General features: G+C 46.5%; 1 protein-coding gene across 1 annotated transcript in view; it reads left to right on the forward strand.

Moving 5' to 3' along the window:
- The window catches only part of LOC126530610 (uncharacterized), a 105719-nt gene that overhangs the window by 69414 nt on the left and 16497 nt on the right, over positions 1–19808 (forward strand). The window contains exons 6-7 of the mRNA XM_050177874.2: positions 6016–6184; positions 15643–15918. Coding sequence (XP_050033831.1) covers positions 6016–6184; positions 15643–15918 — 445 coding nt within the window. The remainder of the gene's footprint in view (positions 1–6015; positions 6185–15642; positions 15919–19808) is intronic.

Raw genomic sequence — 19808 nt, forward strand, 5'->3', positions numbered from 1 at the left:
GCTCTGAAATCATTTGGTGTATGCTTGCTATTTTTTACTTATTCAAATAGCTCTAATAGATCAGCAAATGAATTATTTTTAACCGCTAATCCCCAATATTGTGACTCAGTGGCGAAATATCGCGCTAGACTGGTTACAGTTTGATGGACGCCGCTTCGCAAACAAATCGGCATTTTTTAGTTGAATCCCAATTCACCTGTCGATAAGCATGGTTTCAAAGACAATATTCAGGGCATTACAGACTGTGCCTTCGATGTTGTCCAAAGGAAGTCGAGATGATACGAACAAACGGATTCCTTGGAATGAATTTTACCAAAGCAACATACAAAAAAGCATTGCGCGGTCATAATTTAACGAGTGTTTTAAATGTTCAACATTTCACATCCAGACATAAAAAAATAATAATAAATTACGTATTTCGTTGCGAGGCATGGATCCTTTTGCCTGAAGTTCGTAACCATTGCCAGGCTTGGGAAAAGTTGAGTCTCCTCATTTCTTTAGTATAGGGAATTTCACCCAATTTCTCCACCTAACTGAAACTAAACTGCCGAAACGCATTGAACAGGGCTTGTATAAGACGTCGATGTGTACAGTAGCAGTTCCCTCCACACCGTCAGTAGGGCATAAAAATCGTGAATGGGTAAACTGGCTCCCTCATGCTAGTCATTTTAATGGCTTAGCTGATTGTTCTCTCTTCTGCTCAAGGCGCATGGGGTGCATATGTAGAGACAAAAAAAAAGAGTGAGCGGCCTTATTCAACCCTAATCGGCGCGCGGAATATCCGAGTCGGACATTCAGGGTCAAGAGAGAGAGCCCCTTATTGAAGGCAGAGTTGCTTCCAGTGTTGGTACAGAAAGGTTGACAAGCAAGCGCTTAAATTCCACAAATATTATCAAATAGAATTGTCATAGAAAATTAGCCTCGGTTTTATGAACAATTGAGGAAAATATCGACCTCTTTCTGATATTGACAAGTTATACGCTTTACACAACAAATTTGTGTGCTCTACTAGTCGCCTGTTTTTAGTTGCGGTACACACCAATAATATATTGCATTTTGACTAGATGGCGTTAAGGAGCCCGCGTCGCAGAAAAATTCGGCGTTGGTCGTGACGGCGGCATCCCGCGTTGGCGCCAGGCGTCGGACGTCGGCTAAGATATTTTCGAACCACAAATACCCAGGCCGTTCATGTGACGCAAGAAATTCACTGATGTAGTTGGATTTCTCAAGCTAAACTACGCGGAAAAATCATAAACTGCAACTTAAGCACAACCTACAGACATGATAGCTCTCGGATTCTAATTTGAATATACGAGAAATGATAATTATGTTACGCGTAAACTCAAACAAACCCCTTTTCCAGCGTTTCTACAATGCACAGACCGGACACGGCGTCCGCCGTTTGCGCACGCCGGTGCGTACGGAGTGGCGCGCCCGCTTCCTTGAAAGACTTCTAGATGGCGCTCGCTTCCGCCACATCGCGTAGGTACGAGGTGCTCCGAGGTATGTGGAAAGGTGTAATGATTACAGGACTTACTTTTGTAAATGCGGTTGTTTTCTTTAAATCAGGGGCACAATCAGGATTCGATGGGAACCAAAGGTCAGTGGGATGCCTGGCATTGGGCGCTCGCGGGAAAACTACAAATGAAGCTGTGCAGGGTGATATGGGCTGGATTAATTTTCAAGTTAGGGAAGCTCACAGTAAAATTGATTATGAAGAACGACTGCAGAATATGGAAGAAAGTAAATGGGATGGGAGAGTGCTGAGGTATGTGTACAGGAAAAACATTGATTCACAGTGGAGGAAAGAACTAGGAAGCTTATCAACAAGCATGCGGCCTGTAGGGTGGGCTACACAGCAACAAAGAGCGTCAAATGGAAAGTCAGAGAGACTGAAATATTCTCATGGGTGGCGGCAATGGAAAAAAAACCGACCATGACTAACTACTTAAGAGGAAAAAACGAAATCAGGAAAGAGACAATTTATGATAACTCAAAGGGAAGCTCATCACTTTTCGAAGCGAGATCGGGATGCCTTAGAACACGCACCTATAAAGCGAGATATAAGAAGGAAGAAGAAGCATGTGCTTGCTGCGGTAAAGCTAGGGAAACTATGGAGCATGTTTTATTAGCATGTGAGGACGTCTACCCAGCGGTCGTTTTAGGCTGTACTGGTCTCCTTGAAGCCCTTGACTTCAGCGAGATCGGTGGAAAAGTAAACATGTCCACAATAGGACATGTATACTAGGACACAATGTTTAATAGGACACAACCCACCGCCCCATGCCAATGGGGACGCTCATAACATCCATCCATCCATCCATCCATCCATCCACCCGTCCGTCCGTCCGTCCGTCCGTCCGTCCGTCCGTCCGTCCATCCATGCATCCATCCATCCATCCATCCATCCATCCATCCATCCATCCATCCATCCATCCATCCATCCATCCATCCATCCATCCATCCATCCATCGCGGCCCATGCAACAGGCCGTGTTTCGACCAGAAAGCCCGCCTTCGTGCGTAGCGTTCGCCGCGAGCGTTTCCCGGTAAACATTACGGTTACGTACGCTGCCGTTGCCGGGAAGCGTGAGAAGCATCTGGGATCACTGAATGTTATCCCTTTACACTCTTAAAGGCGAAACTTAAGTGTCCTCAAAATTTTGTACTATGAACTTTCTGTCGTATAGTGCTTTTTCCACATTGTTCCACAGAGAAGTAAGTACAGGTGTTACGTACTGTTCTTTCCTGTATTCGTCGTGTTCAGTGTCCGTCCCAAATGACAAACAAATACATCGTATGGTCAGTTACCGTTCATATATGATTCGAGGGCTGTGTGCCACTTATATGCGTCAGGCACTTTTCTGAATAGAGTGCCGTAGATGACTACGAAGTATTGAACTTCTGAATAAGAAATAATAGGGGAATGTTTTTCATGTTTATGATGGATAACTTCTCAATCAGACAGGTAATCAATACTCTCGATGATCTATCTATGGGTGGTCTGAGAGCTCAAATCTGTGTTGTTGACCGAATTGTTTTTTACAGCAAGTCGTTTAGTTTCTTCCTGATATTTACGCGTGCTGGAACGAACAGGGTAGGTAACTAATTGGTGACTCAAGTGCCAAATGCATGAAAGTCTTCTTACCTACATAAGTCACAATTGAAGAACCCGTCCCAGGAGTATGCACGCAATGTGAAGCCTTTGTTCCATTCAGTGAAGCATCAAACCACCATAACTCATATCTATTGTAATAACTCATCTTCAATGCATCCCAGGCTGTGAATTTTTTTTTCGTCTTTCATAGCGTAAGCTCTCCATTGATTCGGAAAGGACAATTCGCAAGAAAACGGCTAAGAGACGGCTTAGAGTTCAAAGGCTTAGGACGTGTGAAATAGTTCATGCCTGTCTTCATCTTGTATTTCCATATCGCGGATAATTTCCTGCGGGATATCTACCAGCGCACTGTGCCACATTACTCGAAGCAACTCACCGTGGAACAAACTATGCTGTATACGTGAAATAAAAGACGTCGCTATAGGCTGCCTGGTATCTACGCGTGACATGAGATCGAAATTTTATTAGGAAAGTTGCAGCTTGCGGTAGGAGCACTGAAAAATGGAACCGGCTAAACAGACTACTTATATAGCCCTCAGAATTTTGATCTCCTTTCCTGTGCACTTTAGAATAGGAGTTGTTTAGGAGCTTCCGTTTTCCTGCGGTCACGTCTGTATCAACGGAACAGGTTGATGCCTAAACATTAGATTATCAACCATAGGCGCTCGCTAGCGGATAATGCCTACTCACATGTTGCCCGGCATTGCTCCGAGCATGGGTGTGCTCCAATCTATGAAGACAACGCTTCTCTTTTTGCGCACAGCAATCAGACTACGAGGGAGATTATTTAGGCCTACCACACCAGGAAAAACGGATCTCGTGGTGTAAGCATTTCCTTATTAAATTTGCAGGACAGTGAATTTCTATTTTTAAAGCTCTTCATAGTGTAGCATTAGATTACAGGGTTTAGCTGTTTGCCTGTGCGCTGATAATGACGTCATCGATGGGAGAGCACGTAGGTATAGCTTCTATAGTACTTAAGCTTGTGTATGCCGTCTAATAGAGTTACTTGTGAGTTCTGCGCTGTCCTGTGTGTTCCCTGCCTTCTGTCAGGGTCGTCTTGTGTTGCCCCTTGAAGATGTCCAAAAAGTGTGCAGGTCTGCAAGGAATTCTTTGCTTTTGGTGCTCAGTATTTCATTATCATACGGGTAGCCTTCTCAGTCACCAACCATGAAAGACTATCTCAAAGGCCCTGCGGGAACAAAGAAAAGAGCTAAGGACAAGGCATTACTATTGACCCTGCCCTATCTCGGATACACCGACGAGTTGTGCGTGAATTGGCAACCAAGCCGATCTGTTCGTATATATAGAACATTTTCACAAATATGTCTAGTAAGAGGCACCGCGACCATGATTAAAATTACTTTCGGGACCATTTCAACGGCTGTTCACTGTAAGCGCAGATGATCCTAAGGATGACGTCGTCTAGCTGCCCTTTCGCAGGCGACTGTATAATCTGTCGCAAAGTGCACTCACCACCACATCATACTGCTCTGCAGCTAGACCTTTATTGCACAACGAACTGGGGCTCACTTTCGCTGATGCTCTTAAACGCAGAAAAGGGTAACCAAATCACTAATTATCTGTGAACTTCTAGATTTGACCATTTTCATGATGGTAGTACGGTACGTTCAACTACGTCTTATGAGTATTTAAGCGGTCTTCTTACAGCGGACCACTCTTCGTCCACTTATATTAAGAATGTAACACCTGGCGCGTCTCTTAGGCTAGGTTACTTAAAGCGCAATCTTTGCGACAGCCCCGCCACCCGCTTCCTTTCTCGCGCATACGTGCTCACCTACCAAACATATGGGCGGCTTAAACTCGAAGATGCATCGCATATTTGGCCATGTGAACAAGCCGATCTTCTCCGTTCTTAGAAACTGTTCAAAACCACGCCGCACGATTCATTGTCGACGATTCCAGCAGACATTCTAGAGTGAGCGGCATCCTACAACAGCTATCACTTCCTTCTTTGGATTTCACAGAAACATTTGTGATCTTTCTCTGCTGCAGAATATCATCAACCGCAGACATCCCTATTATTTGCCGTTTCTTAGATCTCATCGCATCTCCCGCCGTCTGCAGAATAATGCCCATTTCGGCATCCCTGTGGTCACATCAATGCGTGTAACATATCGTCATGGCCACATGGCATTGTACTGTGAAATCACCTTACTGATGAGATAGAAAACGTTCTACGTCTGCTTCTTTACGCAACTGCTGGATACGCTGCTCCTTCTGCACCAAAAAGTGTTCTTTGCTAGGTATTGCTGTTTATTGAGCTCCATCATTTGATACGTCGTCCTTATAACCTTGTATAATGTTTCATTCTTGTGTACATTTTTTTGTGGTTCCTTAAAAACCGAAAAGTTGTCGCTTTTTTTCTTTTATTGTATCTATGCTTTCCAAGAGAAGGGAAGCGTAGCAGGGGGCGGCAGAAAGTTAGGTGGGCGGATGAGATTAAGTCGTTTGCAGGGACAACATGGCCACAATTAGCACATGACCAGGCTAGTTACAGACGTATGGGAGAGGCATTTGCCTTGCAGTGGGCGTAGCAAGGCTGGTGATGATGATGATGATGCTGATGATGTTGATGAAGAAGACGATGATCTATTCTTTACTGCTCTTTGTAAAAACAGAGGTATAAGCCCCCTCACACAACTCTCGCTAGTCTCAACCTGTAAGGTACCTGTATAAATAAGTGCAGCTCTCTACAGTCAACACTAGACCCATGCGTTCCAGCTACACGTTTAGAACCCTTCACTTTGCGAGGTAATGTAATTCCTAGATACTTCGGAAACTACTGGAGTGGTGGCCTTCCAAGATCGAAGTCAAATAAATGGCACATACAAATCACTTCAAGCAGGTATTTCTTGGATACGCTCAAAATCGCAGGCCCTGCTTTTCCTGGGACGCCAACGACGTGGTGCTCATTGCGGCCCCTATTACACACGGCTCCGGTTTCGTATGCATCACTTTCGGAGTGCTACTGGGCGCCACCGTCGTTATGGCAACACCAGGCGCCAATTTGACGGAAATCAGCCAGCTGATCACCCAGTACAAGGTGAGAGAGCGGTAGAGATTTGTGTCTGCCTGAAGAACTATAAATATATATATATATATATATATATATATATATATATAGATCTCACAACGTGCTTCACCCGGAGCCTAATTTTCTTGTGATTTATTTACTAATTTAAATACACATAGCACCCATTGGCCGTTACAGTCGGGTTGGTACGGCACTGCTTAAATACAAGAATGATACACATTCTCTTTGGGTAAATGAGTTCCAAACATTAGTTAAATAAACAAATTTGTTCCGATTCCTGTCATCACACAGGCATACACATTAATGACTCGATGTAGTAATTGAACTAGTAATGAAAAATAGACTAACTTCTTTTAACCGAAGGATTAAGGTGAATGATCTGTACTGAAGGCAGTGGGCATGGTGCTGCTGAAAAAGAAGACTACGACGAGAAGCGCTCGCTGGCCCGTTTCACTTGGAGCAACAGTTTTGGAATATAGCCACAGGAACGTTTGCCTAGCCATTTATAATTTTCTATGTGGCACAACAAGAATGCCTTGGTAATAGTTTTTAGTTTCAAGAATTGATTTATTTCTACCGCAGTTTCGAAAATTCAAAAAGTAAAAGCACAAATTAACAGTTTAAATCTTACTGTGATTATTCATAATTTACCTTACTCACGTTTAAGTATATCCTTTTGTTGCTTTTTTGGCTTTTTAACATTCCTATCAAGGCAAGGCTTACTATGGTATTGATCAACACTTTATCTCATGTATTGATAGTTTATTTTGCATCTTGGATTTTTGCTTTCCTTTCTTTTTTCGTGTTATTTATTTATTAGCTAATTTATTTTATTTTATTTATTGAATAATATTACCATCCGATTCGTGGTCTATTCCCCACAGTGGGTTTGTGCCATTAACTGAGGCTTCTTCATCATCATCATCATCATCATCATCATCATCATCATCATCACTAGCACCAACTTGTTTCAGTCTACCGCTGTAAACCAAGAACTAGTGCTGCTAGGCGAACACCCCCGTTGTATTTGATGGAAGTGCGGGGTTTCTCTTCGACATCCAGGAACTCCGCAGTCGGACGCTAACACTAGCTATGGAAATCGATGATCCGCGACCGTCCCAGGCTGCCGCTCCCGCGCCACCGGCCGTCGTCTGCTCTGGCGCCATCCAGCTGGGTGATCCTGCTATATTTAGCGGCACAGACGACCATGACGTGGAAAACTGGCTCGCCGAATATGACCGTGTAAGCAGCTATAATAGGTGGGACGAATGCGCCAAGCTCACTAATGTGATTTTTTATTTGATTGACGTGGCCAACCTATGGTTCCGCAATCATGAATCTGATCTTACCACCTGGTCGGCTTTCACGACAGCTTTTGCAGAAGTCTTCGGTCGTCTCACCATTCGCCGGCTTCGTGCTGAGCAGCGCTTGCGTGGTCGAGCTCAATGCCAGGACGAGAACTTCACCAGTTACATTGAAGATGTGCTCTTGCTCGGCAAGCGCGTCAACTCATCTATGTGTGGAGTTGACAAGATCAAGCACGTCATGAAAGGCACTGATGACCATGCCATCCAGATGCTCGTCGCGAAGAGTCCCCGGATGATTGCCAAGGTCATACAGCTCTGCCAGCAGCATGACGAGCTGCGCAAGCAGCGTGCCTCAACACGCGCTGCTGAGCACGACACCGCCGATCTATCTCCCTTGGATTTTGGCCGCGACGCTGCCGACATCTCTGGTTTAATGCCGGAGATAAAGCAGTTCATTCTCCATTCTCATTCTCCAACTCTCTCGCGCAACTAGCACACCCGAGCCGTCGACAACATTGGCTCCTCCGCTTCGTCACGTCATTCACGCGCAAGTTGCCGCAGCGCTGACACCTGCCCCTTCTCAGCCTGCTCTTGGACCGCTAACTTACGCAGACGCTGTCACCCGGCCTTACGCTCCTCCGGCTCCTGACGTCTACATGGCCACCGGCACCTTCCTTGTGCCGCCACCACCTTGACGTCCTATTCTCGTCCCTTACTCGGCCGCTGGAGCCCCTGTCGTCGCCCGTGGCGAACACTTGATAACTAGGCAATACGCTAATCTTGCAATTTTCCGGGTCACGTGGCGCGATTCTGCCGCTGTCGCATCCTCCGTTCACCTGAGGGGGGTGACGCCTCAAGCTACAGGCCTGCTCGACTTCCGCGTTCTGACCCATCTAATCTTCCTCCGAACTCGTGTTACAGTCGTCACCCCTTCGATCCACGCCGGTCGCCTTCCCCACGTAGCCGACCCATTTCCCCAACGGTTCGCCGACCCAGCCCTGCAGCCCGAGAGGAAATCTAACATTTACGTTTTACGTCTTTAGCGTACGAAAAAAGACGAGGGACATACGCACGACGCGAACACTGTGGCCGCGTCGTACTTCTGTCTCTCGTCCCTTTTCGTGCGCTAAAAACGTAAAAGTTATGGAATACCAACATGCCCAAACTTACCCTCTTTCAAGTTAGAAATCTAATAGTCGCAGTTTCAGAGGCAAGAACAGCGTTTACGTCGATTATTTCGAGATCATTGCTCTCCGGGGAACGAAATTGAACTGTTAGTAACGGCGTCACCGTACACGCCCTTACTGACACTGGAGCCGACGTTTCTCTTATTAATGAGAAGCTTTGCCGCAATTTGAACAAAGTGACCACTTCGCTTACCTCTCTTTCTCTGCGTACGGCAGCCTCGCATCGTATTTAGCCTTCAGCGTCGTGCACAGCCCGGGTCGTCATTCAAAGCGTTATGTATGTTGTCCAATTTCTTGTTCTATCGCGTTGCTCGCACGACGTTATCCTTGGATGGGATTTCCCATCAGTCAGTCAAGCGCTTGTCGACTGCGCTCGTGCCGAACCTACGTTAGCACTGCCGTGCTTTGACTCTGAGAACCACTAAAGTTTTTGCCGCCTCTGACATGGAAATCCCACGTTTCTTCGCTGCTCTGGTTCCTATGTCATGTAATTGTGCTGCGAACTTGTATGTTTTGTTTACGCCATCGGCCACTTGTGCACGCCGCCGGAACTTTCTGCTTCCGTTTGCTGTCATAACTTTTTGCCATGGTTCTGCTGTCATTGATACATACTATCACTCCGCCTGTCCATCATCCCTACTCCGCAATGAGTGCCTGGTTACCTCTGAAGCACTCGATTGCGTTCTACCATATTTCGTGATACGGCATCACTACCGATTTGGGCCGTCGCTCCTCCCGCCACGACAGATGTCCCTGTAGACGCCTTCGATCGTGCCGTCGACGCAGAACTCACACCTGCGCAGCGCACAAAAATTATCAAGCTCTTCCAGCGTTTTCCTACCTCATTTGACATTAACCAACCATCCTTGGGCCGAGCGTCCGAAGTAGTTCACCGTATTGACACCGGCCAACAAACACTATTGCACCAGCATCGGTATCGTGTGTCGGCCGCTGAACGCTGGATCATCGACCAGCAGGTTGACGACATGCTGGAGCGGGGAATCATCCAGCCCCCTAACAGTCCCTGGACATCTCCGGTTGTCCTCGTTAAAACAAAAAGATGGCTCCACACGGTTCTGCGTCGACTATCGCCGCGTTAACCGCATAATGCACAAAGATGTCTATCCTCTCCCGCGCACTGACGATACCTCGGACAGTCTGCAGGGAGCGTAATTATATTCCTCGCTGGACCTGCGCTTCAGGTACTCGCAGGTGCCAATGGCAGAGGCCGATCGCACAAAGACAGCCTTTCTAACACCTGATGGGCTATATGAATTTACTGTCGCGGCGTTCGGCCTCTGCAACACGCCTGCCACTTTCGAGCGAATCATGGACACCATTCTTCGAGGGCTGAAGTGTAAAACGCGCCGCTGTTATTTAGATGACGTGTTTTTTTCCACCGACCTTGCGTCGCACCTCAGCTGCCTCCGAGCAGGTACTTGCCTGTCCACTGCAAGACTGCAACGAAATTTGAAGCAATTCCACTTCGGCGCTTGCACGCTTACTATTCTCGGCCACGTAGTTTCAAAAGTTGGTATCCGCCTGAATAAGTTCCCTAAAGCGAGTTCCCTAAACCAATCAGCACGAGAGAGCTTCGCAGTTTCATCGGCCGATGCTAATTTCCGACGCTTCGTGCGTAACTTTGACTCTATCATCGCCACCTTAACGCAGATTCTCACCGGCAGTTCTGACCTATCAGCCTGGTCCCCGGCGTGTGACGACGCATTCCAACAACTGCGACGCGTTCTCACCTCGCCTGCAGTAATGTGACACTGCGATCCCTCTGCTCCTACTGAGATCCATACGAACGATAGTGGTGTCGGGCTCAGCATTGTTTTTGCACAACGCAAGGATGGCTTCGAAGAGTACGTCGTCGCGTATGCCGGCCGTACCCTTACCGAAGGAGACGCGAACTACTTGGTTACCGAGAGGGAATGACTGGCCATCATTTGGGCTATCGGAAAATTTTGTCCTGTATGTGTATGGGCGTCCATTCGACATCGCGACCGACCATCATGTCCTATGCTGGTTCTCTTCACTAAAAGATCCAACCGGTCGGGTGGCCCGTTGGGCATTGCACGTACAAGAATACGACATCCACGTTTATCACTAAGGCCGAAAGCATTCAGACGCAGATGCTCTATCCCAGTCACCCCTGCCTTCTCGTCCTGCCCACTCGTCTATTTACAGCTACGGTGGCTTCGCCCTCAACATTTTCGACATGCCATCAGAGCAGTGCAAAGACCTACGGATCTCTTCGCCTATTGACTTCTTGTCTGGCCACTCGCCAGCGCCGATCTCTCGGACGCTCCGTCGCCTAACCACGCACTTCATCATTCGGCATAACCTGCTGTACCGCCGCAGCTTCAATTCCTGCGGCTGCAAGTGGTTGCTTGTTATACCGCGAAACCTTCGCTCCGACATCTGCGCCACATTCCACGACGATCCACAATGCGGCCACGCTGGTGTATCAAAGTAGTACTCTCACCTGCAGCTTCTGTACTACTGGCGCGGTATGTACCGTTTCGTTCGCCAGTACGTCCGGTTATGCCACATATGCCTACGACGCAAGACGCCACCTCAACATACCGCCGGCCCCTTGCAACCTTTACCATGTCCCGCGTGAGCGTTCGACCGCGTCGGCATTGACCTATACTGTCCGCTTTCCAACACTCCAAGCGGCAACCTCTGGTTTATTGTTGCTGTCGACCACCTCACGCGGTACGCTGAAACTTCAGCCTTACCATCTGCCACAGAAAAAGACGTCGCCAGTTTTATCCTTCAAAACCTGATTTTACGCCATGAAGCACCTTGAGAATTGCTGAGCGACTGCTGTGGCATTTTCCTCTCCGACGTTATTTCAGCATTGCTAAAGGAGTGTAGCATCATCCACCGCACTCCCACTGCAGATCATCAAGCTGATGGGATGACAGAGCGTTTTTACAGCACCCTTGTCAACGCGTTGGCCATATATGTTTCATCTGACCAGTCGAAGATGGATCGCATTCGGCCTTTCGTCACCTACGCTTACAACACTACCACGCAAAGCACCACTGTGTTCTCTCCTTTTTTCTCCTCTACGTGCACGAAGCTTAATGCACTAGGTACGCGATTATACCTTACCGGCCAGATATTTCGGAGTCGACGAGTGTTTCTAGATTGCCTGCATACGCCTATGAATGTCGCCAGCTCGCTCCTTCGTTCGCACCACGAGGCCAGTGGCACCAAAAGCGTGGCTACGATTCATCCACTGCAGCTACGTGCCTTGCTCCTGGCTCGCTGGTCTGGTTGTGGGTACCCTCTACTCCTCCAGGCCTTCCCTCCAAGCTGCTTTCCAAGTACCGTTGTCCTTATTGGTTACTGAAACAAGCATCGGCGGTAAATTACCTCATCTAGGCAATGGAAGCGTCTTACGACCAGCGTCGTCGCAGACAGGAAACCGTCCACGTCTCCCGTATCAAGCAGTGCTATGACTCCCCTGTGTTCTCCTGTCCTTAGGTCACCAGGATGGCTCCTGTTTCGGTGGGGAGTGATTGTACTGAAGGCACTGTGCCACGGTGCTGGTGAAAAAGAAGACGACGACGAGAAGCGCTTGCTTGCCCGTTTCGCAAGCACCGAATTGTTTGTCTACCGCTGAAAACCAAGAACTGGTGCTCCTAGGCGAAAACCCCCGTTGTAGATCATAATGAAAGACATCAAGTCGGCCAACCTGGTCCGTGTTGACATTTCTGCGATTTTGTCTCTAACTTTAACGATTCACTTGTGTGTTTAGCAGCGTATTTTTCTATTTAGTGACGATCGACTTTCTTTAGCCACAGACCGAAGAACATAGTGTGATTTTAGCGACGTCCAAGTTAGGAAAACCATCCGAAGAATGGCTTTAGGACAGCATTTCATTATTCAGGAGCTATGAGTACACGACCGAAACTGCCTGTTGGGCGCGGGCTGTCTGTTATCATGCTGAAGCAATGGATACTATACGCTAAGCCTAATGTCGCTAAAAGAAGCCCTCTTCACATTTTTCTTGCAAAATCATTCCATCAATCAAAGGAACTTTCATTTCTGCAAGAGAAATATGGAGTGACGGGAAAAAAGCCTCCAAGTGCTGCTTGAGAATGCTCCAGCGCCCTGCAAAGTCCAGCAGCAAGTGAGCCGCGTTACACTTCTAAATTATGTGTGTACAGGCAGCAACTAAACATACGTATTGAAAAAACATACTTTGACAAACGTGGACAAATAACGTATAATTAGTAAAACAAATAGAAGAATACGTTTTAATTTGTCATACAACGTGGGAATATCTCAAATACAGGATCAAAACGAATTAGAAAGCTGTGAAATATAAACAAACAAGTATATTTTATTAATTTTCTTTATTTATAGAATACTGTCAATCTCCCATGGGGATTATTACATGGTTGAGCAACATGTCACAACTCATCAATAAGCATTACTAAAACATGCTGCAGAAAAAGAGCACATAACGATTGGAGACTATACAAGAATAGCACTAGTCCATTCATACATAATAATACACACAACAAAGCCAATGTACATCAACCAGCAGGGAAGCTAGAGGAAAAAATGCAGAGTAAGCATCATTCAGATACAAAATGCACAGAACAAAAAGTGTAGGTAGGTGCTTTGCTATCACAAACTGAAGCGGGATGGATTGCATGGCGAAAGCAATTTAATTACTTATATTGACAACCCATTTCATGTTAATGCAGCATGCTGAATTCATTCCGTAAATTTTGCTAGTGTTGGGTGCTGTTTTGCGACTACCTCCAATGTATTCCATTCACGAATGGAGCGTGGGAAGAAAGAATAGCGAGAAGTATTATTAATAAACAGATATTCTACAAGTTCCCATGCATGCCTTCTTCTGGTCGGTCTAGTATCACGAAATTTCAAGTAAGAGTCAGGGTTTATACGGGATGATCTATGCAATAGTTGGTATATTAATTTTAGCCGAAAGAGCTTTGTGCTACTTTCACGAGTAGCTAGACCAACTCACTGTAACAGAGCAGTAGGCGAGTCAAGGCGTTCGTATCTGTTAAAGATAAAACGCACTGTTTTCCGCTGCACCCTTTCCAAAATTGCTATATCGTTTGCAGTATGACGGAACCACACAGTATTGGCGTATTCTAAGACTGAGCGGACAAAAGGGACGCATGCGAGAAGCTTTGTTTCGTGTGTATAATATGACAAGGCCCCTTTAATGAAGAATAGTTTGTTTAATGCTTTATTTGACACTGGACGCACGTGTTCTGTCCAGCTGAGATCAGACGATATTATGAGACCTACGTATTTATACTGGTTTACACTTCAAAGTGGCACATCGATAAAATGGATGCGAAATCAAGCTCAGACGTTTTATGTGTAGTGGACATGAATACGGTTTTATCAATGTGTATTGTCATTTGCCAATGTGCACGCCACTGAGATATATTATTTAAGGCATTATTTAATTTCACCTGGTCGTCGCGGTGTCGTACTTCATTATCGGGCATGCAGCCATCAGCAAATAGCCTAACTTTCACGTCTACATAGTTATGTCATCTATAAATATTAAAAATAAAACTGGAGCTAATACGGATCCTTGGAGAACGCCTGATAACACTGTAGGAAGACCGGAAGAGTGAGACCCCTCATGTACAAATTGGTAGCGGTCACTTAAGTAATTATTAATCCACTGGTAAATTGGGCCATCACCTAATATGCAATTAAGTTTAAGGAGTAGTTTGGTGTGCGAGACGCGGTCGAAAGCCTTCGAGAAATCGAGAAAAATGACGTCAGTTTGAATGCGCTCGTCTATGCCGAGGGCCAGGTCATGTAGCGCTTCGACAAGCTGTGTAACAGTGAATAGCCCCGATCTGAAGCCATTCTGATTCATGTGGAGGATATTGTTCGACTTAACAAAACTTATTAAAAATGTTAATGCAATTTTGCTGCAAGTGCAAGTAATAGAAATAGGTCCGTAATTAGAAGGAGACGCTGCATTACCTGATTTGAATACGGGAGTAATTTTAGCGATTTTCCATTCAGCAGGAAGGAAACCGTCTTTCAAAGATTTGGAATATATGAGATAAAGATAGTTGCTGACAGGCTCCGCGTACCATTTCAAGAAGCTGTTGGCAATTGCCTCTGGGCCGCTACTTTGCTTTTCATTGATGCCTAATAGGAGTGAAAGGATGCCTGCTTCCGATAAAGTAGGCGTGTCTAGCAAACGGCTATCCTTATTGTAAAAGGGAGGATTTATTTTCGCAGTACCATTAGCAGTTGTGAAAATTGAAAAAAAAATTGTCATTGAAATCATGAGCTCTAGCCTGATCTAGCGCATCTGGTGAAGCTGGATTAGTCAGCTTTGCATTTATATACTGCCAGAATTTGTGAGGCGCGTTCTTAATAAACTCGTGCAATATAGAGCCACAGAACTTCTGTTTAGCGTTACGCACTTGTTCTTTAAGTAATCTAGTTAGGGAATTTACTTGAGAACGGCAGCGTGAAATATTCCGTTGCTTCCTAGCTTTTCGTAACCTCTTGACTTCACGTTTAGTATGAATTATTTCACGCGTGATCGACGGATTGCGTTTTTGCGTTTTGCGGATTGGTACGGATTGCGTTTTTGATGAATTAATCATTCATCAATCGGCCAGCGTCACATACCAGCATGCTGAGACAAACAGTGAATTATTCGTAGACGCTTACAAACCATCTTGTAAGTAGCTCGATTATATTAAATTGGAAGAAAACGCCCCTTTGGTAACGGCGCCACTGTCGTATAAAGGGCACTGCAGTGCATTCAACGGCCATCCTCCCAATAAAATCGACCAGCAAAGCGCTGACGGCATCTCCGAGAACGTCGGCGCAATATTTCAGTGCCAGTGCGAAAATTCGCAAGGGCAGTGCCAATCATTTTCCTTTCCTCCGTTTTGAGGGCTTACACCGTGATCTTATTCGTTCCATTCAGGTGACCGCCATTACTGTTCTACCGGCACACCTACGGGCTGTTTTAGCCGAGATGAAGAGCACAGGAAACCCGCTCAGAGGCGTCCGCCGCATCGGCATCGGAGGCAGCACTTTTCCGGAAGCCCTTTACAAGGAAGTGCAATCCGCGTTTGGTGACTTCGAATGTCTAGTCAACACATACGCTCTGACTGAGTCTATGGGGATCCTGTGCTCACCATCCATTCATGCGGTCACTGGCATGGACGTTGGATTCCCTGCTCCATCATCGAAAATTAAGGTGGGTGCGACGAAGTTGCGTAAATTACGCCTTTTAAGTACTCAATAAATGTATGATAATGTGCTTCTCTTGCGAGTTGTAGGTTTTTAAATTCAATACCCTTTGCTTGTCTAGAATTGCATCGTAGTTGCAGGTGCTCCTAGCCGCAAGTAGTGCCTGTAATGACTTCTTCAATGCCACATGTAATAGATTAATGTACCAAATATGCCATTCCCCGGTTATAATAACCATTAGCATTCCATTTGTAACCACATGTGCCCCTGTAGCGCTCACGGCATCTTTAGAAAGAGATAGTCGTAATGTGCATTAGTTTTTTAAACAGGCTTTCGTTACTGAACCGTACGACGAGAGCCTGAGTGGTGCCTTTCACGGCTCGGAGGGGGAAGTGGACGAGTGCGGTGGAATGGAAGTGGTGGTGGAAGATAATGCACCGAGAGCAGTTTGGGGCTGGCTGAGAAGCTCACTGGACGCTACGATGTGGCGATTGTTGACGCTTATTGAAAACGTCTTCACGAGGCTAGCTAAGACGAAATGTGCGCTGGTGAACGACACCAGTGGAGAGCGCTGAGTGAGTTTTGCGTGAAAAATCACATATGCAAAGCCCAAAAGCATGCCATATCTTCAAGACGTTTCTCATCCCTGAGCCTTGGTGAATGATACGCGAGTACTGTAGAAGACCTGGTCAAGTACTGCTGGCCATCCCGTGTTGTGGAGGATGAAGCGAACAAAAGTAAAGCAGGCACATGCGACAGGCACACGTGCAGTAGCTGAAAGCGGCGGAAAGTAGCTATTTAATTGCCATAGCAGGCCCTTGCGGGAACACGTGCAGTAATCCTTTGGTTTGATACCGCCATGCTTTCAGCATCGACTGAGCGGCAACACGACTGTACCACTCCATTTATTTGTAAATGTTGCCTAGAAGTATGACATTAGAAATGCTGAGACGGTTCACGAGCGGGCGGAAGCGTTTGGGCAATTATTTTTGTTCACTGCCTGTAATTATATCGCACCCGGTTAATCGGGAGCTTTAATTCTTGCTATTCAATTATCGAAAATCGAATAGGCGCATTTCTGGATGTACGTACAAGAGCTGAAAAAATAAAACAGCGCAGAAGGGACAAGTTGTACACATACTTCGCTAGAAATAAGAAACCCTGTAATATGAATGGGTCATCACTGTTAGCCAAAATGCGCGCGTGAACACTAGCATACCAAGTTTATTTGAACGCAATAGAAAGTCCAGCTGCGGAAGCAAGGAAGTAGTTAACGTTCTGCAAAGATTTATTGCCATTATTAATAGCGAGCTATCACTCGTTATTGAGAATGGGAGCGGAATACAATGGCTCAATGCCAAAATGCACCAAATTGCCGTAATAAAATATGCTGAAAAAATTTACGATGATTACGATACTGCCCAATGCGAAATTTGAGAGCAGCTCTATGCGTATTTTCATTTCGCGATATATTGGCTGGCACGGACAATCTATCGAGCGGCACGTCGCAAACGGAGAGAAGTGTGGCACGTCTGCCTCGCTAATCGGGAGATCGCGAGAGACAGAGCGTGGGTGACACGTGGACGCGACTTACAGCAGCCGCCGCAAACAGACCTCGGCTAATGCAGCGCTTTGTTTTCATATATAGTATTGCTGGACGCGCTAGCGTGCACGCGATCGGTGAACAGACGACGCGCGTCACTTTGGCATTCAATCGTAACCATAGTCACCCCAGAGCGGCTCTACGCTTTTGTTCTCGCGCTTTCGCCATACCCTCCTCTTCCCCTTTCCGCCTCATGGTTTCACTGTAACAATCTCCTCAGCTTATTTGAAGATCGAAGGTTTGACTAGCTCCAACTCCTCCAGAACCATCCAGTGCACCGATTGGCCTAAATACAAAATAATAATGGAAGGCTGTTGTCGTGACGGCACCTCCTGTAACCTACAGGGCGCGATAAAGGATGCCATACAAATGACCACGCATTTGCTTTCGAGGAGTTCTTCCCGCACCGATTTCGACATCGAACTAGCAAAACTTCGAGCAATTCGCCGTCGTGCGGAGCGAAGATACAGACGCACGAAGTCCAATCATGACTTGAGATTGGCTAGACGAACACAAAAGAAAATACAGCGACAAATGAACAAGCTGGCTTCGCGACAATGAGTATCCTTTTGCGAGTCCCTGGATCCGCGAAAGCCATTGTCGCTTATATGGAGGACTGTTCGTGGACTTCGCACAACCTCTGGTCAGCGCCACCCGTTTAAATCTCTGGCACTTTATCTACAATGTAGTGATATTGACTTCGCTGAATCTTTCTGCAGAAAGATTGCTGGCGAGGTAAATTCCGATGGAACGGGTACGGGAACGTTCGACCACCCACTGTATTCACGCGATCCCCGCATGGAATGCCCTTTTTCTATGGAAGAACTAGAAGCTGCACTGGCTTTGTGCAGGCGTTCTTCAGCGCCAGGACCTGACGGCATTACATACCGTGCCCTGTGTAACCTAGGAGACCAAGCTCGGAAGGCACTCTTGCTCCTGTACAACGACTCCTGGCAGACGGGTACAGTTCCGCAAGAGTGGAAGTCAACTCGCCTCATTCCACTTCTCAAAGCTGGCAAGTCGCCTTTGGACATTTCCTCATACCGTCCGATCGCACTAGCCAGCTGTGTCGGAAAAACAACGGAAAGAATGATTTTAACACGTCTGGAATGGTACTTAGAATACTATGAAATTTATCCAGATGCTATGGCTGCATTCAGATGGGCCCATTCGTCAACAGACAGTGTTGTTGACTTGATAACCTATGTGCAACACGAAAAGGCCTGTAAGCGAATATCTGCTGCTTTGTTTCTAGATGTTAAAGGAGCTTATGATAATGTCACCCATGAAGCCATCCTTAGCACGTTAGAAGCCGTCGGACTTGGTGGTAAGATGTATATGTGGGTGTGCAACTACTTACAGAGGAGACCATTCTACGTGCACACAGAAAATGGCCCGACATCCGAGCATTACGGTAGCCGAGGAGTCCCTCAAGGAGGAGTGCTTAGCCCGACTCTTTTCAATCTCACCCTCAGTGGATTAGTTTACAACCTGCCAAGCACGGTAGGACTTTCCATCTATGCGGACGACATCTGCATTTGGGCATCAGGTGTGACACGACTTCAGCTTCGCGCTCGGCTTCAGAAGGCAGCCACAATGACATCTTGCTACCTTCGTGAACAAGGACTTGAAATTTCGTGCGGAAAGTGCGCAATGGTGGCATTCACGAGGAAGCCAATGTCTGGTTACGGCGTATCTATTAACGGACAACTTATACCATACAGCAGAAGTCACAGATTCTTGGGAGTCATAATTGACAGAGACCTATCTTGGACTCCGCACGTCAATTACGTGAAAAAGCGGCTGACTGCTATCTGTCACCTGTTCAGGTTCCTTGCAGGAAAAAGTTGGGGAGTATCTATACAGGCTATGTTACAGCTGTACATGGCGTTTCCTGCGATACAGCCTGCCTGCAATATCCAACACCTGCAAGACTAACCTGCGTACGATTTAGAGTATTCAAGCCCAAGCCCTTAAGATATGTCTTGGCTTACCACGCAGTGCATCAACGGCTGAAACCATTGCCCTTGCGCAGGATTACCCAATCACGACGCACATTACCGTTGAGACAATGCGTATGCATCTCAGGCAGTATGCTAGGACCCCTTCCCACTACTTGGCGAGCCTCACTGCTGCAAGGCCCTGCTCGACATTTAGCAGTATTGTCAGTGCACATCGTGCGTTGTTTACTTCAGGGTACGCACCAGCGGCCAAGCCAGCGTTTCCTCCGTGGTGTTTGAGCCGTCCACAAGTACATCTAATGATTCCGAGACTACAGAAGAAGACAGATCTAC

The sequence above is a fragment of the Dermacentor andersoni genome, chromosome 4 (assembly GCF_023375885.2).
Source record: "Dermacentor andersoni chromosome 4, qqDerAnde1_hic_scaffold, whole genome shotgun sequence".
NCBI classification, from domain to species: Eukaryota; Metazoa; Arthropoda; class Arachnida; order Ixodida; family Ixodidae; genus Dermacentor; species Dermacentor andersoni.